The sequence below is a fragment of the Panthera uncia genome (assembly GCF_023721935.1).
Source record: "Panthera uncia isolate 11264 chromosome A1 unlocalized genomic scaffold, Puncia_PCG_1.0 HiC_scaffold_16, whole genome shotgun sequence".
Lineage (NCBI taxonomy): Eukaryota > Metazoa > Chordata > Mammalia > Carnivora > Felidae > Panthera > Panthera uncia.
This window is the reverse complement of record NW_026057576.1, coordinates 5,753,731-5,772,663: the sequence shown is the minus strand read 5'-3', so window position 1 is coordinate 5,772,663 and position 18,933 is coordinate 5,753,731. Positions and strand designations below refer to the sequence as shown.

General features: G+C 38.2%; 1 protein-coding gene across 4 annotated transcripts in view; it reads left to right on the top strand.

Moving 5' to 3' along the window:
• Window positions 1–18,933, top strand: part of LOC125933671 (phospholipid-transporting ATPase IB-like) — a 222,555-nt gene that overhangs the window by 35,204 nt on the left and 168,418 nt on the right. For 3 of the 4 annotated variants that reach the window (XM_049646742.1, XM_049646740.1, XM_049646741.1), the window contains exons 4-8: window positions 2,192–2,290; window positions 3,638–3,683; window positions 4,514–4,554; window positions 7,211–7,284; window positions 14,616–14,685. In XM_049646742.1, the coding sequence (XP_049502699.1) occupies window positions 2,192–2,290; window positions 3,638–3,683; window positions 4,514–4,554; window positions 7,211–7,284; window positions 14,616–14,685 (330 nt within the window). The remainder of the gene's footprint in view (window positions 1–2,191; window positions 2,291–3,637; window positions 3,684–4,513; window positions 4,555–7,210; window positions 7,285–14,615; window positions 14,686–18,933) is intronic. The other variant, XM_049646743.1, reaches the window with a different exon arrangement.

The following is an 18,933-nucleotide window of genomic DNA, read 5'->3' as shown; positions in this document are numbered from 1 at the left end:
TCAAGGCCTTCCATAATCTGGTTTATTCCTGTTTCTTCAACCTTGTTTTTGTCATGAACCCTACAACCCAACACAGTCTAAGAGGCAAGTCTCCTCACAATTCTTCAGTTTTCTTCCTCTCTTTAGACCTTGGTTCATTCTATTCTCTAACCCAGAAGGCACTCATCTGGCTACACCCTACCCATTCTCTTAAAGGCATAACTCAAAACCATCCTCCTCCAAACTCCACTAAATGCCATGTCCCATGCTAATTTCTCCCTTCCTTATCTTCTGTAGCAGTAATCTGTGCTATACATTATAATTGGTTTTATTTCTCCTGGCAAACTGCAAATTCCTTGAGAATAGAAACAGTGCCTTCAAGGGGCACCTGGGTGGCTAGTAGGTTAGCTGTCCCACTTCAGCTCAGATCATGATCTCACAGTTGGTAAGTTTGAGCCCTGCATTTGGCTCTGTGCTGACAGCTCAGAGCCTGGAGCCTGCTTCAGATTCTGTGTCTTCCTCTCTCTCTGCCCCTCTCCCACTCACGCCTTGTCTCTGTCTCTCAAAAATGAATAAAAACGTTGAAAGAAAGAAAAAAAGAAAAGAAAAGAAACAGTGCCTTCAAAACGGCCAAGCTTTGAGATAAGAATTTAATGAATCTGTTGAATTGACCTTAAACAGAAGATTGGCATTAGCACAAATTTATAGAGATCACATAGTGTGTACCAAAACCTGGGCATGAAATTAATAATTCAAGGGTGAATTGTCAGACGTAGTTCTCCCTTTGGAGAGCAGGTAGTCTTAACATACAAGTGCTGTAAGAAATATTTATAAAGTGCTAGGGGAACACAGCCTACTCTGGGCTTGAGGGCGAGTGGTTCAGGAAAAGGTACTGAAAAAGAAGACATTTGAGCCAAAGACTAGAGAATGAGGAGCTTAACAGTAAGTAGAGGTCAGTGGAAGAAGAGAAGACCTTTGGGGCACAGAAGACCGTGTGAGCAAAGGCACAGCAACTGGAAACACTGGTCGCCTTTTGTGAGAACCAGGGACCCAGTGGGGGAGGGAAAGAGGTAGACTTTTCTCCAAGAAGGTCTTATATGTTTTGCATTGTGAACATTTAAAGTGTTAAAATTTTCTCTAGCATGTGAAATGTTCTGGAAATGGTAAAAATTTTGTCTGGAGTGTAGAGAAGAAGCTCAAGATGTTGGCCGAGGCCAGGTAATGAGAAGCTTTGTGAGCTACATTCAGAAGCTTGGACTGTAGTGAGAAGGCAGTGACAGTCAGGAACTACAGTGAAGTGACCAGCTCCGGTGAGGCTTTAACTGAGGAAAAGAGAGAGGGGGGCCTGGGAGCAACATGACGGGCTTGGGGTGCACTGCAGAGAGATGGAGAAGTCAGGCAGAGGCAAGTTCTTTGGATGGCAGGTTTCATTGATAGCCTCAGCGATCCTAGAACCTCTCCCTTTCTTCCTCTGTGTCTGACTGCTTTTAAAGTAACCACAAGAATTATTGAGCGCTTCAGAATAGATACTCTTTGGCTGCACAAAGAAATAACAAGCAGGAAATAAGGCAGCATAGAGAGTATCCACTCTCTAGACCCAAGTCTAGAAATACAGGCCTGAGAGCTGTTCTAAATCTGTTAAAGGATCTCCTTTACAACCTCATCTACCCTTGCGTCCATCAGAAAACTGCCAGTCTGCTTGTCACTTTATTTCTCCTATCTTTAAACAGTGGGGCATAGCCCCAGAGCCCTCTCCACAGGTAATTTGTACCCAAGCAACGTTATTCTCCCAGGCCTCCAAAAAATTTCTCTTCCACCTCAAAAAGAAGCAAGATTCAGTTAAGATAACTGACCTTCTGGCTTTAACTGTTTGGAAAGGATGCTATCTTAGACAATTAAGTTTTGAAAGCTTCAAATACAGTCAGCTTCAGAATACAGTCCAAGCCTCTGAATTCAAAACGTAATAACAGTATTCTCTTGGGAAGGTGACATATGACTGAAGCGTTAAGTAGGCGCACTGGTGGCTTTCCCATAATGTAATGTTTCACACCGTGCTCGAGGGATGGTTTCGATGTGCCAAGAGTCTCTTTTTATTTAACACCGTGTGTTGTTTTCATGTCCTGGGTATGCTACGAGTAGCCTGGCTTTTAGTGTTAAGCAAAATACAAGAAAAATTTATCATAGAATTCATAGTGTAACTCTGTTTTCGCAGCAAATTCCAGATGTGTCTCCAATGGGAAAATATACAACTCTCTTGCCTTTGATGATTATACTTACCATTTCAGGCATCAAAGAGATTGTAGAAGATTATGTAAGTTTACTGTTAGTGAAATGTTCTCAAAACTATTGCCTTGAGTACATGAGGTGTATTTCTTGCTCTTTTTCCTAGCTGCGTGTTTTGCAACTGGTATAATTCTTTAAACCTGTAGTTGTTGTGAAATGTGAATTAAACTCTAAGGTTTCAAATTTTAAAGTGTGTGTGTGTGTGTGTGTGTGTGTGTGTGTGTGTGTGTGTGTTTGAGAAACCAGCAGGACTTAATAGTGGTCATAAGAACTATAGTATCTTTGGGGATATAATGCAACCAGAGGTGAAGATCCTAAGAGGTCAGGAATTGTGCAGTGACTTCGTTTCTCCTTTAACCTTGTCAGAGCTATAATTTCACGAGAGCCTGCAGGTTTTAGCTGTGAAGGAAAAGAAGAGAGACATTTAAGATTGCTTTCTGTTTGCTCTGACCCTACCTCATAAAGACAGCTGGGCCACTCCAGTAGAGGCCCCTTCCTCCTCACTCACAATCCTCATGCTCATTTTCCAAAATTGCTAACTATTTGTTATTCATATCCTTGTGCCGAATTCCTTCATATCTTATTAAGATAGGACATCAGGTTGGGGCGCCTGGATGGCGCAGTGGGTTAAGCGTCCGACTTCAGCCAGGTCACGATCTCGCGGTCCGTGAGTTCGAGCCCCGCGTCGGGCTCTGGGCTGATGGCTCAGAGCCTGGAGCCTGCTTCCGATTCTGTGTCTCCCTCTCTCTCTGCCCCTCCCCCGTTCATGCTCTGTCTCTCTCTGTCCCAAAAATAAATAAAAAACGTTGAAAAAAACATTTAAAAAAAAAAAAAGATAGGACATCAGGAAAATCTGTTTGGTTGCTGGTCTTTTGATTAGTTTATAATAGGAAAGAATTTCTCAAACTTGATTTAAAGCCTTGGGCTAAATTGGAGCGAAATCCACGATTGCTACTTATGTGTTTAACTATAAATATAGTCATTGAAAGCAACCTATAATGTGCTAGCATTTTCAGTAGCATTCATTATGTAGGAGGCCCTGTAAAATGTGCGTGCACGTGCGTGCGTGTGCGTGCATGTGTGTGTGTGTTTGCATGTGTTCACTTAAATGGAGCCACGGACAGGTTAGTGACCTGCGAAGCCTGCATTAGTAAGAGGCAGAGCTGGGATGTTAACCAAGGCAAGCCGTCTCCCGAGGCCACACTTAGCCCCTCCCTTAGATGACCTCTCATTTAGGAGAGTCAGATAAGGGCAAAACAAAGAAGAGACTGACAGGTTTGCTGCCTCTGTTCTTTCTTAAACCTACTGTGACTTGTATTATAATGTGAATTATTCACTCTGAACTTCTGATGTAATGGATTTTTTTCTATAACAGAAACGACATATGGCAGACAGATTAGTCAACACAAAGAACACAATAGGTAAGATATTAGACTAAGCTTTTATCTCTTCTCACTGTAAGAAAATACCCAAATTGACCAAATAGATACACATACTGTGTTTCATAACGTTCTATTATTTAAAGGAATAGAGACACAAAAAACCAACAACCAGAAGGAAACTGTTGCCATATGTAAGAATCATCAATTATGTTAATTAGGATAAAAGAAAAGAAAAGAGATGGGAAGTTGGAATATTTGGGATATGAGCAATTCTTACGTCAATAGAAAAGATCTGGAGGGGCACCTGGGTGGCTCAGTCGGTTAAATGTCTGACTTCCACTCAGGTCATGATCTCACGGTTCAGGAGTTTGAGCCCCGAGTTGGGCTGTGTGCTGACAGCTCAGAGCCTGGAACCTGCTTCAGAGTCTGTGTCTCCCTCTCTCTCTCCCTCTCAAAAATAAACATTAGAAGAAAAAAAAAAAAAGATCTGGGTGTTACATAGTCTCTCCCAGTCCTAGTTTTGATATGTGCTATCTTGATAATTGATTAGAAATATAGGTTATTTTTTGGGCTATCAGCCAGTATTTTAGCATGTAGCAGTGAACTTTTCAGGAGTGGAAGTAACTTAACGTAGCTTCTACCTGTCATCTGTCTATACTTATGTTACATTATATTATACATATTGCTCTATTTTGGTGCAGTGTGTGTGAACAAGGTTTACATATTTTTCCACTTTATGTCAAGGTTAAATTAATAAAGACAGTACCCTGTAAAGAAACACATTTAGATTTTTGGAAAAGTATCTTTTATTATTTTGGACTTTACCTAATATAATTGTTACAGTTAATATATAGCTATATGTTTTTCAGTGTTCAGAGAGAATGAATGGAAAGTGATTATGTGGAAAGAGGTAAGAACGTATTTGAACTTTTAACTTAGTAAGAAGCGCCTACCATATATATTTATTTATTATTATTATTTTTTATGTTTTATTTATTTTTGAAGGAGAGAGAGACAGAGCATGAGTGAGGGAGGGGCAGAGAGAGAGGGAGACACAGAATCCGAAGCAGGCTCCAGGCTCTGAGCTGTCAGCACAGAACCTGACGCGGGGCTCGAACTCACGGACCGTGAGATCATGACCTGAGCCGAAGTCGGACGCTTAACTGACTGAGCCACACAGGCGTTCCTGGCGCCTACCATATTTAAAGTTACAGATTTTTATCTATGAAACATGATGAAGGAAGTAGAGGATCAAAGAGAATTAAGTATATTTTGCTCAAGGTCACACAGCCCACAAGTGGTGAAACTAGGATTTGAATTGAAGTCTAAGTGGGTGTTGTGCTCGCTTCGGCAGCACATATACTGAAGTCTAAGTGGGTGCAATCTACATGCTTCCTAATGTGCCTCTGGGTTACTTCTGTGTCATTTCCTGGAATATCTAAAGATGATGCTTCACAGACTGTTGCTCAGGGTAGAAGGCAGCCTTTATGTGGAGACTACCTCAGGGGATGTTTTCGTGAATATATTTTCCTTTGGATATAAATAAAAGGCATACTGGGGCTAGATACCGACTCTGTCCTCATCAATAATTAATTGCTGAGGCACCTGGGTGGCTCAGTTGGTTAAGCATCCGACTCTTGATTTCGCTCAGGTCATGATCTCATGGTTCGTGAGATCCAACCCCAGGTCAGGCTCTGTGCTGACAGTGAGGTGCCTGCTTGAGATTCTGTCTTTCCCTCTCTCTCTCTCTGCCCCTCCTTGGCTTGCACCTGTGCGTGCTGTCTCTCTCTGTCTCCCAAAATAAATAAACTTAAAAATAATAGGAATTAATTGCTGACCAGTGTAAAATTCCTTTGAAGGCTAATTATAAGAATGTTTTGATTTCTAGGTATCAGTATTTCTTTCCCTAAGAGAGAGAAAACAGTCATGATTGCGTTTCGCTCCTCTCATTGAGACGAAGAGAACAAAGCCGCTGACAGATCCACTCCATTCCTGATGGCAGAATGTCAGGGGAGAATGACAAGAGGAGAGGAGTGAGGCTCCAGCGGGTGGGCGGGGTGCTTCTCTCAGAGCAGAGGTGACTGCATGATTGACTTTTAATTTACCCCCAGTGCCTTCCACTGGAAAAGCAGGTCAAATAGCTAGAGCCAAGGCCCAGGAATTGTTCTCTGTCTGACTCCGTTTATACCTGTACAATCCAATGGAGCACTCTAAATGTCAGGGGCTTACAAGGAAAAGGGAGTTGGTTTGGAGGTACTGTGGGCAAAACAGAAAGAGAGCTTGTAAGACATGACCACCCTTAGGGGAATGACTGCCTGCTGTCAGTTCCATGAATGCGTAATTTTCGGGGTCACTGTTGTTTGGGGGGGGGGGGGGGAATCTAATTACAAAGTTTCAACTTGTCTCAGTCTAGCCATTGTTAGATCTTATTGTAAATTAGTCGTTTATGTAAGTTACAAATTTATTGTTCACTGCATTGTGAATTTTTATGTAATATGTAAGCTGTGAATGTTTATTTGTCAATCTGTTTTTCTCCCCTGCTGTTGCACGTGTTCTCTGCCTTTGTAGACACATGCAACTTTTAACGTTCTCTCTTCACTTTGATATGGAAGTATTTAATTAACCTTTGCCCAATTAGTGAAGGTAGACATGATCTGTGTGATCATGCCATAAAAAGGAAAATAGAGTCTCCTTTTCTCTTCCTCTTCAGAAGACATTACTATTATTTTTTCCAACATAGTTCTAGAAATTGGTTTATGAGAGAATTTTGCCCTCTGCCCCTCTGCTTTTCTAGCTGCCCAGGAAGGGCCTGCCACTTTTAAGACTAATGTCCTCAATACTTAGCACCGTGGAAATAAATGCTCAAGGGGTTTGTCAAACAAAAAGTACACAAGAAGAAAGCATCAAGAACTCATATTGTTTTCCCCTCTGTCTTGTTCCTAGTATTTACATCTCTCTCTTACTTACAGGTTGGAATTCATTTATACATTCAGCCAACAAATATTTATTTATTTGTTCATTCATTCCTTCACTCATTCATTCCCTGTTCCACATAAAGTTCACAGACCAGCAGAGAAAAACACATCATTAGGCAAGCAGTTACAGCGTGATGGTGTATGAACAGCGTATCATGGGAAGAATACTAGTACCAGTAGGCCTGTTTGGATTTCTCAGCCTTGGAAGAGCTTACATTTTGGGCCAGAAAATTATTTGCTGTAGGGGCTGTCCTGTGCATTGTCGAATGTTTCGCAGTATCCCCGGCCTCCGGGCACTTGATGCCAATAGCACGACCCCCTAAAACCCCAACATCGTGACAACCAAAAATGTCTCCAGACATCGCCAAAGTTCCCTGGTGGAGGGGGAGGGCAAAAGAGACTCTGGTTAAGAGCAACTACTTGAGAGGAATGAATCCCTGAAAAAATAAAATTGTTCTAATGTAGCCGAAGTTTCTTAGCATGGCTTCAGGATTTTCGTATCAGAATTTTTCTTAAGAATATTTGACATGTTTTGCCTCTATCTGTGCTTTTAGAATTTATGCTTCGGTTGTTTCTTTCCCGGTTTAAAAGGTCAAGGTGGGTGACATTGTGAAGGCCTCAAATGGACAATTCCTTCCTGCAGACATGGTTCTGATTTCTTCCAGGTTAGTCACGTTGGTGTGCATTTAAGGAACTTTTATTCTGAATGAGAAATTTTAAGGAAAACAAAGGCCTACCCTACTCACCCCTTTCTCCATCCATCTCTTTATAGTGTAGACTAGCACCTGCAAAGTTTTACTGTGAAAGGACTCAGAGTAAATATTCTCAGCTTTGGGGGCCATGCAGTCTCTGTTGTGGCATCAGAAATAGCCATAGGCAACATGTAAACAAATAGGTGCGGCCATGTTCCAAAAAAACTTTATTTATAAAAAGAGGCAGGGCTTGCATTAGGCCTGTGGGCCATAGTTTGCTGACTGCTATTCTATACTTTTATTATCTTTTTCTTTAATTTCCCTGGGCATATTTTCTTCTTTCCTAATTGTTAGATTAATTCCATCCCTTCTATAATTCTACAGACGTTCAGCAAAAATTCGAAAAATTTATACCTGTCTTATTTTAATCTTACGGCAATTCTGAGATGTTCCCATTCTATAAACAAAGTGACTCGCACAGAGAGTAAGTGACTTTTTTGGTACCATTAAGTGGGTTCATGTGAGACCCAAATTTAAAAACACAGTCTCTGGTCTCTTTGTAGAACTTCATTGCTTTATTCACTGGCTGTTTTAGAGGAAACTTACACAGAGACTCCCTGCAATGGGCATTTCCTTCCCATCAGGTGGCGTCTGACCACCTTCCTCATGCTTCTGTGTTGTCCCTCCTGGGTTTCCTCCTTCTTGTTCTCTGTAAGGAGAACATAGTCTAGGGCATCTGTGGGTAAGAGTGGCTATAGTCATGAACACAGCTGCACTTGACATGTTGGGTAAACTGGTTCCCTAGATAAGTCATAATCATCTCAAGGTAAAAAAAAAAAAAAAAAGTTCCTAGCCATCTAGACACACGTCACTGCAGCATAGAGAGATTTCTTGGGAAGAGAAGCAGATTTGTTCTAGAGCTATTGTCCAAGCTTCTTGAAAAGCAGTAATTCCAACATTAGCTCTTTTTCCTACCAGATGCACTTTGTTCTTTTGTCATGGTTGCGTTAACCCACTGGACAGAGGAACTTACTGTTGCTGATGTGTTTCTCTTTTGGGTTTGGTTAGGGTTATGGGGTTGACATAGGAGCCAGAGATGTACCATAAAGTGTTTTGTTTTTATAACCTCTACATTATTTGTTTGTGTGACTTTCTTTACCTCTTCCTTTCTCTCAAAAAAGTACTACTTATATAGAAAACAGTATTTTTTTTGGAGTAGGAACTTATATAGAAAACAGTATTTTTTTTGGAGTAGGAGAGAAGTAAAGGGGGGGGGGACAAAAATAATTATTCTTGGACTTTTTTCTGGCATTTTTATAGATTATATTTTCTAAGTTTTCACCCTACCCCTGCTAAACAATTCAGATACACACATATGTGCATGCACATGCATGCACCTGCGCATTCGTGCGCGCACACACACACACACACACACACACACACCCCAGTGCTTATTTGATTGGGCATAAAAGTAAGAAAACCAGATTGAAGCCAAGAATGAACTGAGAATCTTGGAAGAATCTTCCTAAGAATCTTGGAAGGTAATCGTGTGCCAATATAGGCTTTTCCCCCAAGGGTTTCTGCCAAACCACGAAGACCACAAGCTTCCATTTTGTTAAGCTTAGTGAGTACAAGAGACAGGGATAAAGCCCAGGGGACACCCCTACGTGGAGAACTGGGTAGGGGATTCTTGCATAAAGTTGAGAATTACAATCTTAGTTTAGGTAGAATGAAAAGTAAAACCTGCCATGCTGTAGGGGGCAATAGAGAAATGTGCTTGCCTTGACTTTGGCACAGAGGGGAGGGGAGACATCCCCTGTGAGAATTCAAGCTGACTCATGCACATATGATCTCTGAATTCACCTGGCCTGTGGGGTGAAAAGATTTTAAGAAGAGAATTTAATGTCATCATGGAAAATAAAGAAAAAAACCTCTAATTAATTAGAAGGAGATAAAACAGAGAAAAGAAAAGGCAACAGTCCAAAAGATAATGGCTGACAGGTTTTCAGAATTGTTGGAAGTCCATCCCTTGGATTCACTGGGTTTCCTGGATCTGAAGCTAGAAGTAAATAATAGGAAACATCAGAGTCATTGTGAGTGTGATAATCAGAATTGTGTTTGTATTGTTCAGAATGAGGATGAAAATACCAATTGGCTAGAAACCTTAAATTCTGGATTATTTGTGTAAAAATTTACTTTAATATCTAAAAGATTAGACATAGAGGATATAACTTCCAGCCATATCAAGGGGAAAGATTATTTGAGCAGAAGGAAAAAGCCCTCAAAGGTAACTAAAAGAATAGAAAAAAGAGGCAAAAAGAGGGAGAAACAGAATGCACATAATCAGGTAGTAGAATAAAGAAAAATATATCATCAATTATAATTAAAGCAAATGGATTTAAGAAGTTAAAAAGAGAAGGTTATAAAATTGTCCAGCTATATGTTTATAAGAAATTCACAAAACACAAGTGCTCACAAAGATTAAAATCAAAGGATAAAAAAATACACACAGAAAATAGTAAAGAAGTCCAGAAGAGACGGTATCACTATTAGATGAAATAGGTTTTAAGGCAAAACGTGTTGAGGTAAAGCCTCAAAAGAAAAGAGCCATTGCACAATAAAAGTTTTAATTTATGGAGAAAAGAGGAAACTTATACACCTACAAGAAATTTACAAACCCCACATCATACTGTGATGTTTTAATATTTGCTTTCAGGAACTGATCAAATGGAGAAGAAAGTCCATATGGAGGTAGAATACTTGAAAAGCACAATAACAACCTTGAAATAATGGCATGTATAGAACAGAACTTTTTGGTGTATTATACCAAAAAGTGATGTATACATAATCTTCAAGCACAGTTAGGAATATATGTCAATATATTCTGTCATAAGACAGAATCAACAGATTTTAAGAGACTGGTATCCCACAGGCCACCTGCTCTGACCACAATGCTATTAAGTTAGAATTCAATAATAAGATAACTAGGAACCTTATGTGTTAGAAATAAAATGTACCTGTAAATCATGGGTCAAGGAGGCAATCATAATGGAAATTGGAAAATACTTAGATTTTAGTACTTATGAGAATGCATCAAATCTCCTGTGTTGTAACTAAATTTATAGACATTTTCATTACAAAAGAAATAAATGCAAAAAAAAAAGAGCTAAGAATCCAGTCTAAGAAAATAGCTATAGTACAAAAGAATAAACTCAAAGAAATCAAACATAAGCATAAGGAAATAATAGAGATAAGAGTAGAAATTAATGGGGTGCCTGGGTGGCTCAGTTGATTGAGTGTCCAACTCTTGATTTTGACTCAGGTCATGATCCCAGGATCATGGGATCGAGCCCTGCATTGGGCTCCTCAGTGAACATAGAGCCTGCTTAAGATTATCTTTCTCTCTCCCTCTCTGTCCCTCCCCACCTCTCTCAAATTAAAAAAAAAAAAAAAAAAGAGTAGAAATTAATGAAAGAAAAACAGTGGAGAAGATCAAAATGGGCAAATCTTGCTTCTTAGAAAAAGACTAATAAATGAAAGTTTGGTAAGATTAATCAAGGAAGAAAAGGAAAGGCACAAATATGTGTATTTGTTTAAAAATTGAAAATTTGATATAATTATAAATGCACCAGAGATTAAAGAGAGGATCTTATGAAATTTTTATGATCTTGTTTTAGCATTTAAGTGAAATGCATAAACCCATAGGAAAATATAATATACCAAAACTTATTCTAGAAGAGATATAGAGCCTGAATGGTCCTATAATCATTAAGGATATTATATAAGTAGTGAAAAACCAAAACAAAATGAAACCAAAAAAACACATAAACTTCCCACAAAGAGACTATCAAGACCAGACACTGTAACTGTCAAATTCTATCAAACATTCAGTGTAGAGAAAATACCAATTTTCTAATAAACTCCTCAAAGAAATACCAAGAATATCCTCTAATTTTCTGAAACTGGTATAAACTTGACACATAAAAATTACCAAATACAGAATGAGAAAGGAAACTGACAAGTCCATTTTGCTGTTAATTTTAATATAAAATCTTGAAACCTGACAGTATAAAAGATGGTAATATGTAATGATCAAATGGGGTTTATCACAGGAATGTATATATATTTTTTAATAAGGAGTCTGACTCCATTTTTGGATCTTTGCTGACAGCTTTTAAGCCTCCTTTCCTCTTCCCCCTCTGCCCCATGTCTAGACTGGCTGACAGAAAAGCCTGTGTGCTCCCTCCTTTGGCACCGGCAGGAGTTTCAAATCATGTAAGCCTCTGCTTGAGTGAGGGCTTCCTCCCTAACCACCAAAAAAGCCCCACCCCTAAGCCTGTCTCCTTTACCTGCTCTCTTAAGGCATTTCTGGATCAGCTTCAAAGGTCTGCCCTCTTCTCCCCAGAAAACCTTATCATGTATATAATCTTCCCACCCTTTTGGTGTGTTTGTGGCATCATCAGTTTTGACACTCAAGCCAAATTTTGGGTGGGTGGCTGGCTGATCCTGCTTCTAAAGGGTAACCACAACAGTTTTTTTTTTTTCTTATTAGGAAATCAGTTGACTTTTAAATAAGGAGGAAAAAGTTACAAGCAAAAAATTTATACATATATATATATATACACATATATACATATATAAGTATATATATCTATCTTTTATATTTACTTATATAGTATATATATGTCATATATATATACTGTGTATATATATATTATATATATATATTTAATATATATATATGCCATATGTGTCTTTTATGTTTACCTACGTGGTACTTTTAATGGTACTCTTTTTTTCTCCATGTGGATTGAGATACTGCCTTTTGACCTTTCATTTTAGTCTGAAGAAACCCCTTCAGTATTTATTATAGGGTAAGCCTGCTGTCAACAATGTCTTTGTTTTTATTTATCTGGGAATGTATTAGTTCTTCATTTTTTGAAAGGTGGTTTCGTTGGATATGGCATTCTTGGTTGATAATTTTTTTTCCAGTGCTTTGAATATGTCATCCTAGTACCTTCTATCCTCCAAGGTTTCTGCTGAGAAAGATTTGATAGTCTTTTTTATCATCTCTTCAAAGTGGTGAGTAGCTTTTCTCTTGTTGCTCTCAAGATTTTCTCTTTGGCTTTAATTTTCAAGTTTGATTAGGATTTGTCTAGGTGTGGTTTCTTTGAGAATATTTTACTTGGAGGCTTATTTTGTTGAGCTTCTTGGATGTGTAGATTAATGCTTTTCATCAAATTTAGGAAGTTTGGGGTATCATTTCTTTAAATATTTTTTCTGCCCCTTTCTGAATTCTTTTGGGACTCCCATTATATGTATGTTGCTATGTTTGTTTGTGTCCCACAGGTCTCTGAGGCTCTGTTTTTTTTTTTTTCTTTATTCTTTTAAATTTTTATTACTTAGCCTGAGTTATCTCAGTTGACCTATCTTCCAGTTTGAGTCTGCTCAAATCTGAGCAGTGGATTTTTCGTTTCAGTTATCATACTTTTCAACCCCAGAATTTCTATTTGCTTTCTTTTTTCTAATTTCTATTCTTTATTGATATTCCCTATTTGAGGGGACACGTTCTAATATGTTATTTCTTTTGACATAGTTTACTTCAGCTATTTGAACATATTTAGTATAGCTGATTTACACCTGTCTGGTAAGTTCAATGTCTGGATTTGTTCAGGAAGACTTCCTATTGATTTTTAATCTGTATATGGTTCATACTTATTTGCTGCTCATGGTTTTCATGTTTCATGTTTTTTTGTTGAAAATTGAACATTTTAAGTAATATAATGTGGCATCTCTGGCCATCAAATTCTCTCTCCTCCCCAGGATTTCTTTTTGTTGCTTTTCATTAGAAGTGTTTCTTTTAGGGGGCACCTGGGCGTGAGTTTGAGCCTCACGTCGGGCTCTGTGCTGACAGCTCAGAGCCTGGAGGCTGCTTTGGATTCTGTGTCTCCCTCTCTCTCTGCCCCTCCCCTGCTCATGCTCTCTCTCTCTCTCTCTCAAAAATAAATAAAAATTTAAAAAGAAAGTTTTTCTTTTAGGCTTTTTGGTTAGTCTGTTGTTTTCCCTAACTTATACATCACCTCAGATAGCTGCAACATTAAAATACTTTCCTGTAAATGTTCTCAACGAATGTTTCTCCTACACCCACCACTGTCTACCTAGATTTGAGCACTGGGTAAGCTCTGGGTTAAGTCAGATAAAAACAAGCCCTTCAGGTGGGACCTTCCAGAGACCATCAGACAGGTGAAATAATAACTTTTTGGGAATAAGGCTTTGAAAGAGGTCATTCTCTTTTATGCTCCCTCAGTACTAGATATGTGGACTGTTATTTTTTGAAGCTGCTACTTAGCCCAAAGCAGGAGGAAGTTAAAATATTACAAAGCTCTCTTTAAAAACAACAACAAGATTTGGATTTTTTTTTTTCTTGAATAAAATCTCCCTGGATTGATTTAAATCTTTAGTTAATTTTCAGAGTTGTGAAAAACTTGATTCTGGTAATTTTTGTCAGTTATCTCATTGTTCCATAGAGGAGAAAGTTTTTGGAAGTTCTTACTTTGTTATATCACTGACATCCTTAATGAAGATCTGTTTTTATTTTGGGGTATATGGTCTTGGCTGGTAAAATTGATAGATTGTTTTATTTTAAACTTGATACTGCTGTGAATGAGATAAGTCAAAAGAGATAAGACTGAAATCAAGACTTTAATGACAATTTTTGTTATTCTTTGTGGCACTCCCCGCCTCCCCAAATAATTAATTTTCATGAGTGAGTTGCATTTGACATGGAGTAAAATCTGGCAAGACAAGTGTTTGTTAATTCGGTGTTAATTTCTTCACTGGTGAGGTTAGATAGAAATGGAGAAGCCCAAATGTAGTGTTTGAGGATTTCAGCTCTGTCCAGAGTTATCCTAAAGATTTACCCTCATTATAAAGGCCATAGAGCCTGAGCTCTTGGGAACTACCACGGACACATTTTAGAAAAGAACAGAATTTTAAGTTTGACCTAGTTGTGATGCTGGTCTGTCCTGGCCTATATAACATATCCTGTTCACCGTCAGCCATTACTCTTTTTGAGATTAAAGAGTAATCACACAGCTTTTGAAGGGTAGAAAGTTCTCTACTATAGGGTGAATTTTAGGCTGGTGGTATCAGACTGTTAATATCTCCCGGAAAAGTAACTGTGGTCTTTTCGGTTTTGAAGAAACAGAGCTGTTGATGTAGGTCCCATTTCATTGTTCATATTATTGGGAAATTAGTTTTTTTGACAGATATTCATTCAATGTTATTTGCTTTATTTTCCTTAGTGAACCTGAGGCAACATGTTATGTTGCAACATCTAATCTGGATGGGGAGACAAACCTAAAAATACGGCAGGTAAAGACACCTTTTTAAATCCTGATTTTATGCTTAAGCTCACAATGTCAAGTTTTGTCAGGTGCCAATTATTTATTTTTCATGAAGAAAAGTATCTCACTACTCTGGTGTAGATGTAATGAGTCCTCAGCAGTTATTTACAGGGTACTTTAAAAAAAACAAGTAGGAACTAGGTAAGAAAAAGTGTCCTATAAAATTCAGGTCATAAAGGATAACATACCTTTGAGCATGCTGTTTTGAGGATATTTTTGTTAGTGCTTTGGTAATATAACTATCTTCATGATAAATATCATCATTATTAATCTAAATGAGCTCTGAGTGATCTTATATAACACTGCTTTTTAAACTATCATTTGAATTTCAGAGTAACTTGTGATTATGAATGGAAGGAGATAGTTTTCCAATTAACTTCCTATTAATGGAAAAAAGACATTGATCTTTAAGATCATTGCGTCTTGGGTGCCTGAGTGGCTCAGTCAGTTGAGTGTCCAACTCTTGGTTTTGGCCCAGGTCATGATCCCAGGGTTGTAGGATTGAGCCCCGTGTCGGGATCTGTGAGGAGTGTGGAGCCTACTTAAGATTCCGTATCCTTCTCCCCTGTTCATGTGCTCTCTCTCTTCCTCTTAAAAAATAAAAAAAATAAATAAATAAAATAATTGAGTCTTTGCTTTATCACTTGGCTTCAGAAAGGAAGCCCCTGATTTGACATTTGAATATTTACATGTCTGCTAATCTTTTTTGCAAACTTTAGTGTGATTGAAAGTGAAAAATACGTATTTAGGATTTATTAAAGTAATACATCATCTTTGTAAAAATAATACAAACAGTACAGAAACCTAGGCAGTCTATTAAGCCTTCTCTATCTTCTAAATCCCACCTTTATCCCCAGTACTAATTGTTGTGATAGTTTGGTGGTACCTTCTTGAATTTTAAAAATGCAATTATAGACTTCGGTTTCAGGAGAAATGAAGTAGACATGTTTTCTTCTATTTTCCTGCTAAGTACAACTAAAAAGTTTGGACATTATGTAGAAAACAATTATAAGGAGACATTGAAAGTGTTATTGAAAAACATTGAAAGAGTGACAGAAGAAGGTAGATTGTGGGACCTTAGAACCCATGGAACAACATGGTGGTGAGTTCCCTGGGTTTTCCTTTTGCCTTGTATATACCAGGTTTGGGACTGAAGAAACCAAAAACCCAGAAAAACCAATGGACACAGACCCAAAAAAGGATGGTCCAACAAAAGCCTCCTTTCTCTAGTCAAAGGACTGGGAAAAGGGCAGAGAGTAAGACAGAAACTTTGACAACGGCCTCTCTACCCCAGCCAGACACGGAGTGAAAATATGGTCCCATTCCCACCTCTGCCAGCAAAGGTTGAATGTAGAGCCTTGACTTCCACCGTTACCTGAAATGAGGCACCCAACTCCACCACAAAGATGATGTCAGAGAAACCAAGTAGGAAGCTAAGACTTTGCTTTTGTAATAAGGGTGGCAGTAAGGCCCTCTCCTCTTTCCACAGTGTCAGTGGAGACGACATGGACATCAGTAATAAGGTGTTCCAATCTCTTCAATGATGGAAGCGACAGGGCAGCCAGAACTCCCACTCCTGTCCAGCTGTAACAAGGGGCCTCCCCATTTGGCTGTCAACAGAGGCCAAGTGTGCAACTTGTCCTTCTACCCCCATCTTGCAGTAATGAGGCAACACCTGCTTCCTCTGTCAGAGTGGTGTCAAAGGAAGCCACCTAACACAGAAAGCTTAAATGATATCCAGATCTTATAATACCCCAAATGTCCAGATTCCAATAAAAAGTCACTTATTATGCCAAAAACCAGGAGGATCTCAAACTCATTGAAAAGACGACAGCCAATGCCAACACCAAGATAACGAGATGTTAGAATTATCTGGAAGCGATTTTAAAGGATCCATTGGGAAAAAAAAAAAACTCCAATGAGCAACTACAAACATTCCTGAAACAAATAGGAACATATAAAAAGTCTCAGCGAAGAGACAAAATCTCAGCAAAGAAATAGATGACCCAATGGAAATTTTAGAACTGAAAAGTACAAAAAGTACTTAAGGCATTAAAAACTCTCAAGTGATGAACTCAACAGCAGAATAGAAGGGACAGAGGAAAGAATCCATGAACTGAAAGATAAAGCAATAGAAATTGCCCAGCTTGAATAACAGAGATAATAGGCTCAGAAAAAAAATGAACAGAGCCTCAGAGACCTGTGGGAATATAACCGAAGAGCTCACATTCGTGACATGAGCTACTGGAAGAGGAAAAGAGGGTGGAGCTGAAAAACTATCAGAAGAAACAGTGGCTAAAACTTCACAAATTTGCCAAAAAAAACGTAAACAAACTATAAATTTAAGAAGCTGAGTGAACCAAAAAGGATAAACCCAAAGAAATCCATACAAAGACACATTATAATCAAACTTCTGAAAACAAAAAATATTTTAAAGTAGTTGAGAGAAAAAAGATACTCCCTATAGGGGAAAGACCATTTGTATAAAAGCAGATCTCTTATTAAGACCCATGGAGGTCAGGGGAGCCTGGGTGGCCCAGTCGGTTAGGCATCTGACTTTGGCTCAGGTCGTGATCTCACGGTCCGTGAGTTCGAGCCCCGCGTTGGGCTCTATGCTGACAGCTCAGAGCCTGGAGCCTGCTTCCGATTCTGTGTCTCCCTCTCTCTTTCTGCCCCTCCCCCACTCATGCTCTGTCTCTGTCTCTGTCTCTCTAAAATAAACATTAAAAAAATTTTAAAAAGACCCATGGAGGTCAGAAGGAAGTGGCATAACATTTAAAAAATGCTGATAGGGAAGAACTGTCAGTCCAGAATCATGTATAGAGCAAAAATATTTTTCAGGAATGAAGAGAGAATTAAAACATTCCCGACTGAAGGAAAAAAATAACAGAGTTTGTTGCCACAAGACGTACTGTAAAGAATGGCTAAAGGAAGGAAGGAAACCATAAAAAAGGAACATAAGAAACAAGGAATAAAGAATATGATAAGCAAAAATAAGGCCAAATACAATACGCTTCTCTAAATTATGTTTGATGGTTGAAACAAAAATTATAAAGTTATCTGATGTGGTTGTAAATGTATGAAAGAAAATCTATAAGGTATGTAACAGAGGAGGGTAAAGAGACATAAAAGGAAGCAAGGCTTCTATATTTTGTTTAAACTTGTAAGATGACACAAACTGTGAGAAGTTATACATAAATAATGTAATGCCTGGAATAACCACTACAATAGTTATACACTGAGGAATATACTAAAAAACAATCAAATCAAAATGAAATTCTAAAAAAATGTTCAAGTAACCCAAAGGAAAGCAGGAGAAAGAAAAAACAATAAAGCAAAATCAGAAAAAGAACAAAATCAATAATTATATTAAGTGCCCTGAAATATTGGATTAGAATATTATCTAATGGATTAAAAACATGATCCAAGCATATGCTGGATGATATAAGTTTTCTATACAAAACTCACTTTAATTATAATCGTATAGGCAGGTTAAAAGTAAAAGATAGAAAAGGATATGTCATGTAAAGATAAAATAAGTCAGGAGTGGCTTTATTAATAGCATATCAAGTAGACATCAGAGCAAATGAAACTGCCAGAGATAGAAGGGAACATTTTTTATTATGTAATGACAAGAGAGTCGATCCACCAATAAGACATAGCAGTGTTAATGTGTATGCATCAAAATACAGAGCTGCAAATATGTGAAGCTAAAATTGCTAGAACTTAAAGGATAAATATGCATATCCACATTTTTAGTAGGAGACTTCAGCAACCCCGTCTCATCAATTGACAGAACAACCAGACAGAGAATTCGCAAAGATACAGAGCTAAATGCCATCAACCAACAGGATCTATTTGATATTTATACAGCATTCAACAATACCCAACAAAAGAAAGACATACTCTTTTTGGTGCTCAAAGAACGTACACCAAGATACAGAATACCTGTGTCATCAAACAAACCTCATAAAAATGAAAAAAATTGAAGCCACGGAGAACGTGTTCTCCACCCATGGGAGAATAAAGCTAGAAATTGTGGCAAACATAACAGAAAAACCTACAAACACTTAAAAAGATAAATTGAATAGCCTGATAACTTCTAAGGAAATTGAATTCATAATTTAAAAATGCCCCCAAAAGAAATCTCAAGGCCCTGGTGGTTTCAGTGGAATATCCTAACAAACATGCAATGAAAAATGAACATCAATTATGT